Source organism: Vulpes lagopus, chromosome 10, assembly GCF_018345385.1.
Source record: "Vulpes lagopus strain Blue_001 chromosome 10, ASM1834538v1, whole genome shotgun sequence".
Lineage (NCBI taxonomy): Eukaryota > Metazoa > Chordata > Mammalia > Carnivora > Canidae > Vulpes > Vulpes lagopus.
In genome coordinates, this window is record NC_054833.1 from 42,467,497 (window position 1) to 42,480,945 (window position 13,449).

Sequence of the window (13,449 nt, forward strand, 5' to 3'; positions counted from 1 at the left end):
AAACATACCAACTTCACAGGTTAAGTGGGTTAAATTAGGTAATATTTGAAAGGCACCTACACACGGAAGGTTCGACCAATGTTAGCATCTCTCCTCCCTCCCTTCATCAGAGCAGGTAGGACACTGGGACACAGAGGAGGCTCCATTAAGCTGTATGTTTGAAGTGGTTTTCTCATGCAAATCTGTGAAACACAGCCACCTGGGTTGGTTCTCCTAGCAATTCTGTTGCTATAAATCCAAAACTATGTTGGCTGCTCACACCACTGGAGCAGAAAACAAAACCCACCTAACTTTGCCAGCTTAGGGCTTCAGGGGGCTTGGCTTTCATTTGTGTACATGCAGAAAACGATGCCGAGTAGTCTTTGGGAGATGGCATGGTGAGTCTCCAGCTGGTAGGTGGCAGAGTGGGGCGGGGAATGAAGAATATCAGTGCTTCCTGAGGTTTCCACGCAGCAGGGACAGGCAGCTCTGGGGGCACAGATGAGAGGCCAAGGGCTCTCATGTGGCAGAAACTAGGCTACTTCCTTCGGGACCTGCAGGTCTCTGAGCCCCTGGGTTTTCCTCCCCACACCTGTATTTACAGGCTTGTTGTGAGTAGATTAGACCACCTAGGAAGGGGTTTGAGAATGTTAATTTTTCCTTCCTTTATTCTTAAGAAGAAGGAGGCCAGGGCCTTCAAAGAGGAGGAGACACATTCACACAGCTGCCTTGTGGCAAATGGACCTGCAGGGATTTAATTGCTGTAGAAAACACAGGATTGTCACCAGAGTTGGTTGTAACACATGAGCTAGCCCCGAAGCACACAGAATGAGCCAAATAACAAAATGGACTTTTTTCTCTATGGTAGACTGATGCCTAAGGGGTGGGGGTGGAGGGGGAGGGAAGTAAAAAGTTTCTTAGTCCCAGACAAAGAACTGAGTGAGAGGCTGGCAGAGACTTGGTTTGTATGCAGTGGAGAGGCGAGGGCAACCCATAGCTTTTGAGACAAATATGGGGACATTTTATTCAAACAATGGGACAGATGTCCGAGAACATGGCCTGCAGCCCCTCGAGGAGCCCTCTGATGGGAAGCGGGACCGCAGGGAGCCGTGCCAGAATGGCAGCGGCTCGACCTGGCACAAGATCCCCACTGCCAGTGCCAGGTGCTGCCTTCAGAACCAGCCTACCAGCTCTGAGGACGGATGCTAGAGGGGTGGAAACAAGAACCCCCCCTCTCTCCGTGGCGGCCCAGAAAGACAAAACCAAGATGAGGACCCAAAGCCATCCCAGGCTTTTCCTAGGGCTTGTTGGTTTCTTGAAAGTTGTATGCTTGCAACCTGAGACTTGGGGGTCAGGGGGAGGCTCCAGGGAGGAGCCTGAGGGAAGGGAAGGGGGTGCCCCTGAGGAAAGCACAGAGCCAGCAGAGGGAGGAGAGGCAGCAGAGCTTCTGGGGGCCAACTACCAGCAACCTCTGTATGAGCTCTGGGCCCAATCCTGAGATAGAATGCTCAATAAGGAGACTTGAAAAAAGAAAGAAAAGGGTCTGTCTGAGGCTGAGGTATTAAAGCCTGGTCCCCCAGGGTACAGACATGCTGGGGGGCTTTGTTCTACTGAATTAAGGACCATATGAACATCACTGCAGGAGCACTAAGCATGGAGCCCCCTGCAGGTCCAGGGGATCAACTCAGCTCCAACGGGAGGCCCTTGGCCTTGGGAGGCAACTCCTAATACCATGTCCTCCCTCCTGAAGGCTCCCGGGTCTCCATCACCCCATGTCAATGCTGCCTCATCCAGGTGGGAGTTCCCAGAAGTCCACATTCTTCAGCGTGATACATGTGGGCTCAGAGGGGCAGCTTACAGTGTTCAGTGGCACCATCCTTTCCACCCAGCCCTGGCCTCCATGGTTCCTCTGACTGGGGCAGGCAGCAAATAGGGCACCCGGGGCAGGAGAACGCTCGCTCAGAAGGAACAGAGCGCAGGCGGCTCCTCAGGCACTTGGTCCGGGCGCGGGAGAGGTTGGGGCCCTAGTAGTGATACACCTTCAGTGTGTTGTGCTCATCCAGGCCCAGCTGCAGGAGTCTGGAGCTAGCCGCTGGCTTGGGCACTGAAGAGAACAGCTGTCTGGCCATTAAGTGAAGGAAATCTCTGCAGTGGAGTCCACTAAGCACATCCAGGGAGGGGCCAAAGGCCACACACGGTCCTCCTTGGACCCACCCGGGGTACAAACACAAGCCCCGAAGCCCAACTCAGCCATCCCGGCACTGACCGCAGGAAGGGCCCACGGCCTGGGGAGCAGCAGTCAAAGGATACAGCGTGGGGTCATTCCTGTAATGTTCTAGCCACTTTCGGTTGGCCTCGATCATGCTCTGAAAGTCAGGGCTGCCCACCCCGGGGCCGTGGGCCTGGGACCGCTGCAGGAGGCGCAGCTGCTCACTGGGAAGGAGGTGACAGAACTGGAAGAAGGGGCCGTGCGACACGGGCCACAGGCCGGCACATCTCCCTCCTCCTCTATGCACACCAGCCAGGGGCTGTGAGGGGTTGCTTCAGCAATTCAAAGCTTCCTTTACTGGCAGGAATGCTCTTCTGGAAGGATGGGCATCTGTTCCCCAAGGACAAGGTGGTGGACCCCTCCGCCCCTCCCCTGGGTGGACACTCCTGGCATCAGCCCTCCCATATCTGCCTGGTCCCAGCCCAGCCGATTAGCGAAAGCTTTCCCCTCTGTTGACTCAAATACCTGCCTAGCATCAGCTCCCCAGTGGGTCAAAGGGTAAGTGGGGGTGCTTATGGCAGGGGGCCTGTGAGGGAGTGGGGGTGGGCAGGGGAAAATTTGGCAAGGAAGAAGATGAATGGGAAATTAATAACAGGTTTAAATAATTGCCCATCTGTCTCTCCCACAGGGTGCCCCTCTCACTCCAGATGTTGCTCAGCAGGACCTGGGGAAGAAGGGAACCTACAAAGCAGACAATGAGCTTAATGGCAAAGACAAAAGCCATGCTCAAGGGCAGGAAGGGCCCATCTCTCCCTGCAGGTGCTACCAGGCACCTTCCCCATACAGGTAGGCCAGGTGAGACCAGCCGCCACTGGGGTGGGCTGGGCTTTGATCGCAGAGGCACCTCAGACCCAGGCAACTTTGTGGCCTGGGAGCCTATCCCAGCTCTCTGGGCAACGTGACCAGAGTTCTCCCCTGGGAGGTGCCACCTGTCCAGGGAGGTGCAGGAAAGCGACAGGGCTGTGTGGTTCCCACCCTGAGCCCACGGTGAGGCTTACCTGGCAGACACATAACCCAGCCTGTTCTCCAGTGGGGCAGGGTTGCTGCTGAGGAACGGAACTCCAGCTGGAAAAGTGGGAGGCAATTGTCCAGAAACGGGCGGTGGAAGCCAGCCCAAACCCATCTGTGCCCCTCCCACCTCCCGCAGACACCAGCAACAGGGAACGTTTCGGTGGTTGGATGTGAGACACAGATGAGAGACAGGAATTTGTCCTATTTACTTCTAAAATTGAAGCTACTTTTCTTTTAGGATTCACAAAAAAGATATGTAAATTTTCCCCCCAAATAACTATGTTTTTATGGCTTTTTGCATTCTTCAGCAGGACTTAAGAGACCAGGTGAGGCCTTCTCGCCCAGAGGCAGGGCAAAGCTATATGGCCGAGGGGTTATAAGCAGAATCTTGAAGTCACAGAGACAGGGAGCTCAGAACCCAGTGTGTTACTTATTCTCTAGAAACCCTGGGGCATATCTCTTAACCTCTCTGAGTCTCAGTTTTTCTCGTCTGTAAGGTAAGATAAATGTCACTACCTCAGAGGCTTATCAGAAGGACTCATGCCTGGCCCCTCACACAAAGCACAAGATGGTAGTGATGACAGGGATGACCTTTCAGGTTCTGCTAAGCTTTTGCTAAGCTTTGGATCACATCAGAAAGGCTCCAATCAGCCCAAGCTCCAGGCAAACTGTAGACCCACGGAGCCCGTGGTTACAGGGAAACCAGCAAGTCATAATGGGATGGACCTTGCCCAAGCCAGGGGCAATAAGAGGGAGGCTTACTTGGAAAATACTTGCGCCACTTCTCCACCAGGAAGTCGTCCACTGTCTGAGTCACAGAGGAGGAGAGCCTGGGGCCCAACCCGGGGTCCCAGGCCCACTGGGTGGATGTAGGCCTACCCAGCGGTGAGGCTGAGACCCGGGCCAGGGAGGGGCAGGTGTGCGTGGGGGCACTCCTGGGGTCCCGGGCCAGGGTGTGCACCGGTGTAGCAGTGAAGAGCGGTGGTGGCAGCTGCGGGTTGAGACTGCCCAGCATGCTGAGGACACCATTCAGTTGGCTGCTGATCTGATGCAGGGAATTGCTCAAATAGTGGAACTCGTTGGGGAAGGCGGCACTGGTGGTCAGGTTGACTGAAAGGAAAGGACTAGGCTTCAGGGCCCCGGGCACCCTACTGGTTGCCCCTCCCTGGTCTGCAGGACCACAGCCCCTCAGCTGACGGAAGTCACAGGGATGGCAGGGCTTCTGAATTCCAGATAGCGCAGACCAGAAGCTGGCCAGGGGAAAAAGCCTCTCCAGAGAGCAGCAAGGAAGGAGGAGATGTCCTTTGCAGACCAGAGCGGCAGAGGGAGAACATGTCCCAGAAGGCACTGGAAGGTCTGTGCACATTCACGTGGTCCCTGTGTGCTGGGTCACTCCTTCCGAGCATTACTGAGTACCTACTCCAGACGCTGGCTCCCAGAGGTGTACCCATGCAGGGCTGAAGAAGGGGGGCTGCCCCTCCCCACATCCCTCCCTCTCAGTGGGTACTGTGGCCCACCCCCTGCAGCCACTGACACTCACTGTGAGGCAGGGAGCAGGCCTCAGAGCTGGTGCTGCTCATGTCTTCCATGTCGCTGAGGTCAAAAGTCACCACCTTCTTGGTGGGGGCTCTTCTCAGAGTGTCCTCTTCCGAAGCCTGAGGGGTACAAGCAGCAGTCAGTACTGGTGCCTGCCCAGTGCATTCTCCCCGCAGTCCTTGCAATGGGTGGGCACTCTCTGGGACCCAAAGTTCAGGAAGAGGGACACCATACTGGCTGCCTTACGGCATGGGGGAAGGGAGGCAGGGCTAGGGGGCACCATGGGCCCAAAACACAGGCAGCAGGGCCCCAGAACCAGGGCCCCTTCCCCCCTGCAGGGTCTCTTCACCTGGGCTTTCCTTCAACCACACCCACACCTCCGGCATCAGGGGACAAGGCCCCAGGGAAGCCTAGGTCTGTCCATTCCAACCCCCCCGGGCACAGCTCTCCTCAGGGGCCAGGCAGGGGCTGGGCAGGGGCCAGCGCCTCTCAAGAACCCACAACAAGAGGCTCCAGGTTTGCTCAACCACTCCGCACAGATATGCAAACCCACAGATGTAGTCAGAAACCTCAAGGCCAAAGCCACTGCCACATCACCAGCCCAGGAGCCCCAGAGGCCCAGCTCCCCACTCCATGGGACCAAAGAACCCAACTGCATCCCAGGAATAGAAGCAGGGGGGCCGGAGCCACCACGTCGCACCTCTTCCTGAAGAGAGGACTCCAGCTGAATGAGCTTCTCCTCCTTCTTCCTCAGCAGGTCATGGCCCTTCTGCATGGCTGACCTCATCTCGTCCAGATGCCTGGTCTCCTGCAGCCAGAGAGATGGGAGGGGGGTGCTAAGCACAGATCCTGGAGCCCTAGCTCTGCATGTCATTAGCCAGGTGAGTCTGTGCAAATGACCTCTCAGTCTAGACTGTCATCTGCAGAAGAGAAATACTAGTCTTCTAGGGTCGTAAGGATTGGAGGAGGTAGAGATATGCTTCGCCCGGGCCCATACCTAACACTCTCCAAGGGTTGCTCTCAGTGCAGGGTTATCATGTCAGTGCTCCCGCTCCCTGCACTCTCAGCGTTCAGCAGAGCAGGGAGGGCCTGAGGGTGGCAGGCCGATGCCTCTGGGAAGCCTGCCCCATGCCAGCTCTGAGCGCCAACAGAATTCTAAGGGAGCAGGCTCCACCAAGACCCTCAGAAGGCAGCACTAGGTCTCTGCCTTTTCACTGGAAATCAAGTGATCAGAAAAGCATGTCAGCCTGGCGCCCAGTGTGCTCAGAGGATTCATTTATGAACCAAGTCTTCAGTGTAATGGAAAGGACAAGCAAAACACTGGATGGGAAATTTTTAAATCCTCCCTTGTACTTCTCTCCTAGAAAGCCAGAGTAACACCCCTGCCTTGTACATCATCCGTGGTTATCATGAGGATCAAATGATCAAGTGCTGAAGAAAGCGCTCTGCACCTGTGCCCTGACTCATAAATATAAGGCACTTTCATCCTCACGGACACAGATAACCCGCGTCACCTGCCCAGCACCCCCCAGGTCCCCCCACTGTGAGGGAGGCAGGCTCTCCTCCAGGCTCCTGACCTCCTCCAGGTCCTTGCGCACATCTTCCAGGGCCTTGGCGCTTGGGGGATCCTGGGTGGCCTCCTGAGCACTGGCCAGCTCCTGGCGCCAGTGCTCCTGGGCGGCCTTCAGGGCCGTCTGCCGCCTCCGCATGGAGCGTGTCTGCTGCACCAGGAACTCCTTGGCACTACGGAGTGCTATGCCCTCAGCAGAGAGGTAGTGTCGGACACTGTGGGTGGCCAGGACAGGAGGGGTGGGAAGGGAAAAGACACACTCTGAGAACCTCCTGCTGTGGGTCCCCTGAGCGCTGCCCCGACCGAGGCCCATCCTGAGCACACACAATGATGCTGGGCTGAATATTGCTGGTGTTCACACTCTACTGCACGGCACCCTGCACAGTCCTCCCACCCTGCCTCTAAAGGACTTCCAGACAGAGGGCCACACACTCCCACCAGCCTGATCCTCAACCAGAGGGTAGCAGATCCCAGCATGCTGGATCAGTGGTCATAACGGGCACCTTCTTGGCTTGCCAAAGAAATTCTGTGTGTCCCTCAGGTCCTCGTCCCCAAACCAAGCCCCACTGGCGATCACAGTCAACTCATTTCACTTCACCCCAGATCTGTGATGCAGGTACTCACCCCTTCATGGAACCCTGGATCCAAACTAAGGCATCAGAACTCACCTGTCCAAGGACAAGTTGGTCTCCTCCTTGCTCTGAGAGAGAATAGAGGATACCTCTTTGGTCTGGTTCTAAGGACATACAGTAGAAAAGACCCACTGAATATCAGATACACTGCAGGCTCAAGGGACCCCTCAAAGCTCCTACCAGGGGCCTAAACAGGTAATGGCTCTGGGGGCTGCTGGGCGCTATTCACTCACCAGTATTGTCTGACTGATGGAGATGGAGGACTGGGAATATTAAGGACAGGAAGCTAAGGTCAAGGTCATAGATAAAGCAGAGCTGGGACCCCTCCTAGAGCCCTGCCCCAGACCCACCAAACTGTCCCTTCCAAGGCTCAGAAAACTCACTGTCCCGAAGGATTTCCTCAGGTCCTCAATGCGAAGATCCAGCTCACACTGTGCAGAAGCGTTACTCTCCTTAGCTGCCAGCTCTTTCAGTATGTCCTGCTTCCTCTGGGCTTCAGCCTCCAGGTCGCTGTGATTGGAAATGGGAGTGGGGGATGGGGTGGGGGAAGCAGGGTCATATGATGCAGCAGGGCAGGCAGCACACCGTCATGACTGCTGGGAGGGGGGGACTTCAAGCCCTGGTCTTAGGGAGACAGCAGGCCCACATCCATCAAAGCCGCTGGGGGAGGGCTGAGGCATGACCGAGGCATGACCAGTAGAACCAGGGACCCCTAGGTGTTCACAGCCTCTTACCCCTTACTCCCTACAAAATGCAGCAAGGCCCCTCTGCCTAGTTCTACCTCTGCCCACCCAGGCGTGTCAGACAGCAGGCAGGAGGCAGCAGGCAAGTCCAAGTGCAGAGTGCTCACGTACCTGACTTGCTTCTGCAGCCTCTGACTCTGGGTCTGCAGCGCATCTACCTGGGACTCCAGCTCCAATTTGTGGGCCCGAAGTTCATCGAGAAGTTTCCGAAGCTGTTGGTTGGACTCCAACAGATGGGTGTGTTCCTTCTTTGCCTCCTCCAAATGCTGATGGTTGGCCGTGGCCTCCTGGTGGGAGAGAAGCACCCAGAGACATGTGGGACAAAGGCGGGAAGTAGGACAGGGAAGCCTGAACAGCCAAGGAAAGAGGGTGGACCTCAACGACACTGCAGTCCCTGTGCCCAGGTCAGGAAGCATGCAGGCTCTGCCTACCTTCCACAGCCCCACTCCCTGGGGATCTCAGCTGGGCTCCAGCCAGAGGGCCCTGCTACCTGTGGGATACCACCAATGTAGTTGGGAACCCTAGTGCTCGCAGCAGATCAGGTGAGCCAAAGGCGGGATGCTATGGGGAGAGGGGCAGGGAGGGTGACAGGAATGAGGAAAGATAGCACAGGGGAGGCCGGCTCACCTCGCTCTTCAGCGCAACCTGCCTCTGCACATCAAGGAGCTGCTGCTGCTGCTGCTCCCTTCGGGCAGTCTCCTCCTGCGGGCAGGCGGGGGATAGAAGTGGGGCCCTTGGCCATCTCCAGGCGCCCCGGGTCTAAAGGGCAGGAGGACCTGTGCTCCCCTAGGGGACTCCAAGGTCAACGGCACCTGGAGATCCCACCCTCCACGTCCACTCTCACCTGGAGATCCAGCTGAGCCAATTTGGCCTTGACATCTTTGGTTCTGGTTTCAAGTTCCACCTCCAAATCTTGGAGTTTCCTTTCCTGCACAGAAATAGGCAGCACGAGAAATATAAGTGTGGAAAGAATGCAAGGCGTCAGCTAAGGGCACGGGGCGGGGGGTGGGGGGCCGACCCACCCTACCCTTCCATACCACACACCCCCATGCAAGGCTCAGGCCTTCTTCCACTTGCCCTTGCAGGCTCCCCGGAAAGTACCACACCTTGTGTCTTCCTCTCAGGGCAAAGAGAGGGAAAGGCGCTAACCCCAGGGCCCTGGGCAGGGGGAGGGGACTGCGCTCCTCTAATCTGGGGGATGCTCCCTGGCCCAGAAAACAAAGGAGCACATGTGTCCTGGCTGGGGGATGGCCAGCGAAAGACACCCCACACCTGCAGCTATCAAGGCTCCGATCTGCTGCTGCCACGGCTGCTGGCCCCCAACACATGTCCATTCCTCCTCCCTGGGCTCCTCGATGGCCCAGAGCCCTGACCTGCTCCCGGTGCCGACGCCGCAAGTCCTCAAGCTGCCTGTCCTGTGTCTGCCTCACGGCCTCCAATTCTCGCTCGTGTGACTTTCGCAGGTGCTCCAGCTCCCTGGTCAGGTGGCCCAGGAGTTCTGTCCGCTGCTTCCTCTCCTGCCCAGAAGGGGAGGCTGCTGGTGGGAAACTGCAGAGGCCTTCAGGCCTGTGGCTCCGGGTCAGTAAGGCAGAGGACCCCAGAGGCTCCCTAGGGCCAGCCCTTCGAGAAGAGGAGCTTTCTAGGCCCTAGAAAACCTGCGCCCCTTTCTGCCACTGATACAGGCACTGGTTGGATGCCATGAGAAACCCCCTGTGGGATCAGCCCGTCCTGCTGTCTACTGGGTCCAGCTTCCTTCCTCCAGGGAAGAGCACTCATTAAAAAATTATCACTGATCTTCAGCGAGGTCAGATTCGGTTTGGGAAGGGAAACAACTACATTTTATCATGGGCCAGCTATTTCTGTGTGGGAAAGACCGTATGGAGAAGTTGGGTTACGGGGTCCAGTTACAGAAACAGTAGCCTCGAAATCCCAGGCAGAGGCCCAGCTGTAAGCCAACCTCAGGCCCCACCGCCACCCCTGTTCACCTGCAGTGGGAGCCAGCCACCGGCGTGGGTAGACCTTCACCTATGGGTGAAGGGGGAACATGGGCAGATCAGCTCTAAGTAGTGTGTGGCTCTTGCCAGGCTATTTCTTGGTGTCCTGGAATTCTGATTAACCCCAATGGCATGGTGTCGGGTGGTTAAAGCTAAAGGCCTTGGAAGGAGACCGTCAGGGCTTGAATCTCAGCTCCTTGACTTACTAGCCTGGTGCATTTGGGAAAGGGGCTCACACTGTTAGGTCTGTTTCCTTTTCAAGCTGGAGGTCACTCTAGCCCTCACCTTCTCGGGGTGCTGAGGGCACTAAACAAGTTCGTGAACATCAGAGCTGAGAAGAACGTGGGCACAGGGTACAAGCTCAGTATCTGTAAGCCGCTGCCACTCAGGGAGGGAAGGAGCCTGCCTGCTATGGGGGAGACACTCCTCCGCTGCAGCAGTAGTAAGCAGGTGATTGGGACAGCACCACTGCTGGGCGCCAGCCAGCTGCCAGGGACTACAGGATGGGTGCGTTTGTGTGCCGGGGAAGGGGCAAGTCACCTCGGCTTCGTACTGCTCTCTGGCTTCAGCCACCACCTGCTGGTGCTCCTCCTTCATCTTGTCCAGCTTCCTCTCGTGTTCCCTCTCCACCTCCTGGCGCTTCTCCCGCAGGAGGCCACTGAGCTGCAGGGTAGGCGACAGGGATGTGACACACTGGCCTAAGGGGGGACCAGCCCCTGAAGGCAGAGTACACGCCCGCCCTGGTGCTCCCCCACCTGCACACATCACACGAGCATGACAAGTGATAGATGCACACCACACCCCACTCATGCACAGGGGTGCCAGGATGGAGAAGCGCCTGGCCCCAAGGGAATGGAGGCATAAAAATGCAACGAGGAGTTCTAGCCCCAGCTGAGCCATCCAAAGCAAAGCAGGGACCCCTGGGCTAGGATGGAGTGCCCAGGGCAGGAATACAGGAAGCCACAAGAGTCTGCCAGCATTTACCTCTTGCTCATACTGGAGGACCTGGTGAACCTTCTGCTGAGCCCTCTGCTCTGCCCGACTGAGACTCTCCTGCAGCTGGGTCTCCTCTTTCTGCTGAGCTTCCTCTATCTTCTTCTGGAGGCTGGAGACAACCTGAGGAAGCCCCAGCACAGGGGATGTGACTTGGCGCTGCAGAGCCGCCTTGGAGGCTCACCTCCCAGGGGCCCAGTGCCCACCCTCATGGGGCTGCAGGGAGAGGAAGGCTCCCGCCCCAGGGGCAGGCATCGGGTCAAGCTCTTCTGCCTGGTAGCACTGAAGGAGCCTTGAGGCCCAGACTCAGACACCAGGATGGCGGGCCCCACCTTACAGGCCAGGGCCGGCTGCCTCTCACCTCTCTGTGCTTGGCCTCCAGCGAGGAAGAGAGCCGGTCCAGCTCGGCTCTGTGCTCCCTCTCCAGGGCTGCCACCGCCTGGGGAGCAACAAGGAGCCTGTGAGGGAGGCACGGCAGGGAAGGCTGGCTGGGCATGGGCCCCAGGGGAAGGAAGACCATGTAGACTCTCTCCCAACTAAAGGGCCAAGGGAAACCACAGGCACATCTTTGTCCCCCCAGAATAACTCAGTCCCTAAAGTCTGCAACTAGCAAATGAACAAGTTGAGGCCAGAGTGGAGGGGCATTTCATAAGTCTCAGGTCACCGCACCCATCCCCCTGCCCCCAGGCTAGGCCATGGGTACCAGGTCACACTCATGCCCATGACTAGGGCCCAAGGCTGTGAGGGCTGGAGGTCCAGTGCCATCTGTCTGAGCCCCTGGGCACCCTCCCCCACCTTGTGGAATCTCTCCTTCTCTAAGCACTGATGCTCACCATCACCTAGAGAAAAATCTCCATGTGGCCTGTTCCTTACTTCCACCTCTTATCTAGAGACAGACCGTCAGGAAACAGGATTGGAGGCACAGGGCTTAAAGGCAAAGGAGAAAACCTCCCTCTAAGGGTGCAATCTCTCTACAGCAGGAGAGAGATGAGAGGTCATTGTAGCTGCCCCTCAGGGCCCAGGATGGGGACAGGGCACCTTTTTTTGCAAGACATCCGGTCTGGTCTAAGTTCTTTCAGTGGCAAAAGCTTCCCAAATCCACAGGCCGTTTCCCCTCCAACCTCTCCCCTTCCACTGACAGCTCCCAGCCACTGCTGGCCTTGGTCAGTGCCCTGGACACCCGCCACACTCTCCACTGTGCCATGCAGACAGGCTAGCACCTGCCCTGGACAGCAAGGCCCACGCAGAGCAGTAGGCCCAGACGGTTGGCCCACCCACTGTCTACCATCTCCCTTGCCAGCCATGTAGACACCTCCTCTGTGCCTGGTCCCCCACCCCACACAGCCTGGCACCCAGCCCCTCCACACGTAGCCCAGGGGCATGTCAGACGGGAGGCCCCACGCTGCTGGCTCACTTCTTTCCTCTCCCCCTGCAGCTGCTCCCTGAGCTGCCACAAAGCTGCCTCCTTCTCAGCGTTCAAGGCAGCCTGCTCTCTCTTCTCCGAGGCCTCCATCTCTTCCTTGAGCTGCTCCAGCATCTGTCTGCTCCTCTGTTCCAAGCTGGCCCTCTCGGCCTTCTGGAGAGACTCCAATTCTTCTCTCAGCTTCTGCAGGGAAGCCTCCTGCTCGGCCCTGATGGACAGACAGGACAGAATGGGACAGACCCGTGCACTCCAGTGGTATCACCACGGGGCGGCTGGCTCACAGTGCGTGCTCACCTGAGTCGGCCCTCATCTGCCTCTGCACTGGACTGCACCTGGGCCCGGAGCTGGGACAGTCTCTGGCTCTCCTCCTCCCTCATCTGACTCTCCTCTTCCTCAGTGGCTTTCTGCAGCTGCTCCTTCAGGGAACTGGGACGGAAAAGAAAGGGAACTTTGTCAGAGGAACCACTCTTGTATTTGTAGTCTCTGACTCTGGGCCTCCAAAAACCTGTAGTTCGCCTGCAGAGCTTCCTAAATCTGGGTCCTTCCACCTCCCTACAATACCTTCCAGGGTAAAGAACGGACCATGAACACTATCTGCTCTCTGCTGCAGCAAGAGGATGGCAGGCTGCTTGATCCCAGAACAACTTTTCTGCCAGAGGCTCCCCTCTGCCTACAGATGCACCTCGGCATGGCATTCACTCAAGGACAGATCCAGTCTGACTCCAACCTGGCTCTGGTGCTGCGTCCTCTCATTCCCCACCTAACCAACCGTTCCAGCCACATCAGAGGAGCCACCGCCTCTCAGTCCCGCCACACACCTCCTTGCGCCTCGGCCCTCATTTGTGCTGGAGCCTCTCCCTAGAATTCCGTTTTTGACTTGACAAAACGATATTCACCACTCAATACCCAGCTCCCTCCTCTCAGAGAAGTCTTCCCAAGAGCTGCCGGGTTCACTGATCAACCTGTTCCCTTTGCCCTTCCTTATCCTGTGCCACTCTGTACCATATATCACAATTCATCTTTCACATGTCTCCCTTCCTTACAAGTCTGGGAGCTCCTCCAGAGAAAGAATCATGTCTTAAAGTCTGTTATATCCGAGGTGTTGAACACAGTAGCTGACACGAACTAGGTGCTCCATAAATATTTGGGAAATCTCAACAGCATCACCCAGCCCCAAACTATGAGCAAGAGCTGACAATCCATGAAGGACATCTTATTTACAGGCAAACGACAGTAACCATTTCATCTGAGGTAGACACCCCCCTGCCCATGCAGCCCCTACATGACTGGGGGCCATGT

General features: G+C 57.0%; 1 protein-coding gene across 11 annotated transcripts in view; it reads right to left on the reverse strand.

Annotated features, from left to right (window-relative positions):
- Positions 1-624: 624 nt before the first annotated feature.
- The window catches only part of CEP164 (centrosomal protein 164), a 63,958-nt gene continuing 51,133 nt past the window's right edge, over positions 625-13,449 (reverse strand). For 7 of the 11 annotated variants that reach the window (XM_041772062.1, XM_041772061.1, XM_041772060.1 and 4 more), the window contains 18 exons: positions 12,445-12,576; positions 12,142-12,358; positions 11,089-11,166; positions 10,719-10,850; positions 10,275-10,397; positions 9,114-9,257; positions 8,585-8,668; positions 8,368-8,442; positions 7,852-8,027; positions 7,381-7,507; positions 7,034-7,101; positions 6,373-6,580; positions 5,496-5,603; positions 4,800-4,914; positions 4,022-4,369; positions 3,247-3,313; positions 2,290-2,412; positions 709-2,100 (listed from right to left, as the gene is read on the reverse strand). In XM_041772062.1, the coding sequence (XP_041627996.1) occupies positions 2,004-2,100; positions 2,290-2,412; positions 3,247-3,313; positions 4,022-4,369; positions 4,800-4,914; positions 5,496-5,603; positions 6,373-6,580; positions 7,034-7,101; positions 7,381-7,507; positions 7,852-8,027; positions 8,368-8,442; positions 8,585-8,668; positions 9,114-9,257; positions 10,275-10,397; positions 10,719-10,850; positions 11,089-11,166; positions 12,142-12,358; positions 12,445-12,576 (2,422 nt within the window). In that variant the 3' untranslated portion in view covers positions 709-2,003. Of the gene's footprint in view, positions 2,101-2,289; positions 2,413-3,246; positions 3,314-4,021; positions 4,370-4,799; positions 4,915-5,495; positions 5,604-6,372; positions 6,581-7,033; positions 7,102-7,380; positions 7,508-7,851; positions 8,028-8,367; positions 8,443-8,584; positions 8,669-9,113; positions 9,258-10,274; positions 10,398-10,718; positions 10,851-11,088; positions 11,167-12,141; positions 12,359-12,444; positions 12,577-13,449 lie in introns of all 11 variants that reach the window. The other 4 variants (XM_041772063.1, XM_041772065.1, XM_041772064.1 and 1 more) reach the window with 4 other exon arrangements.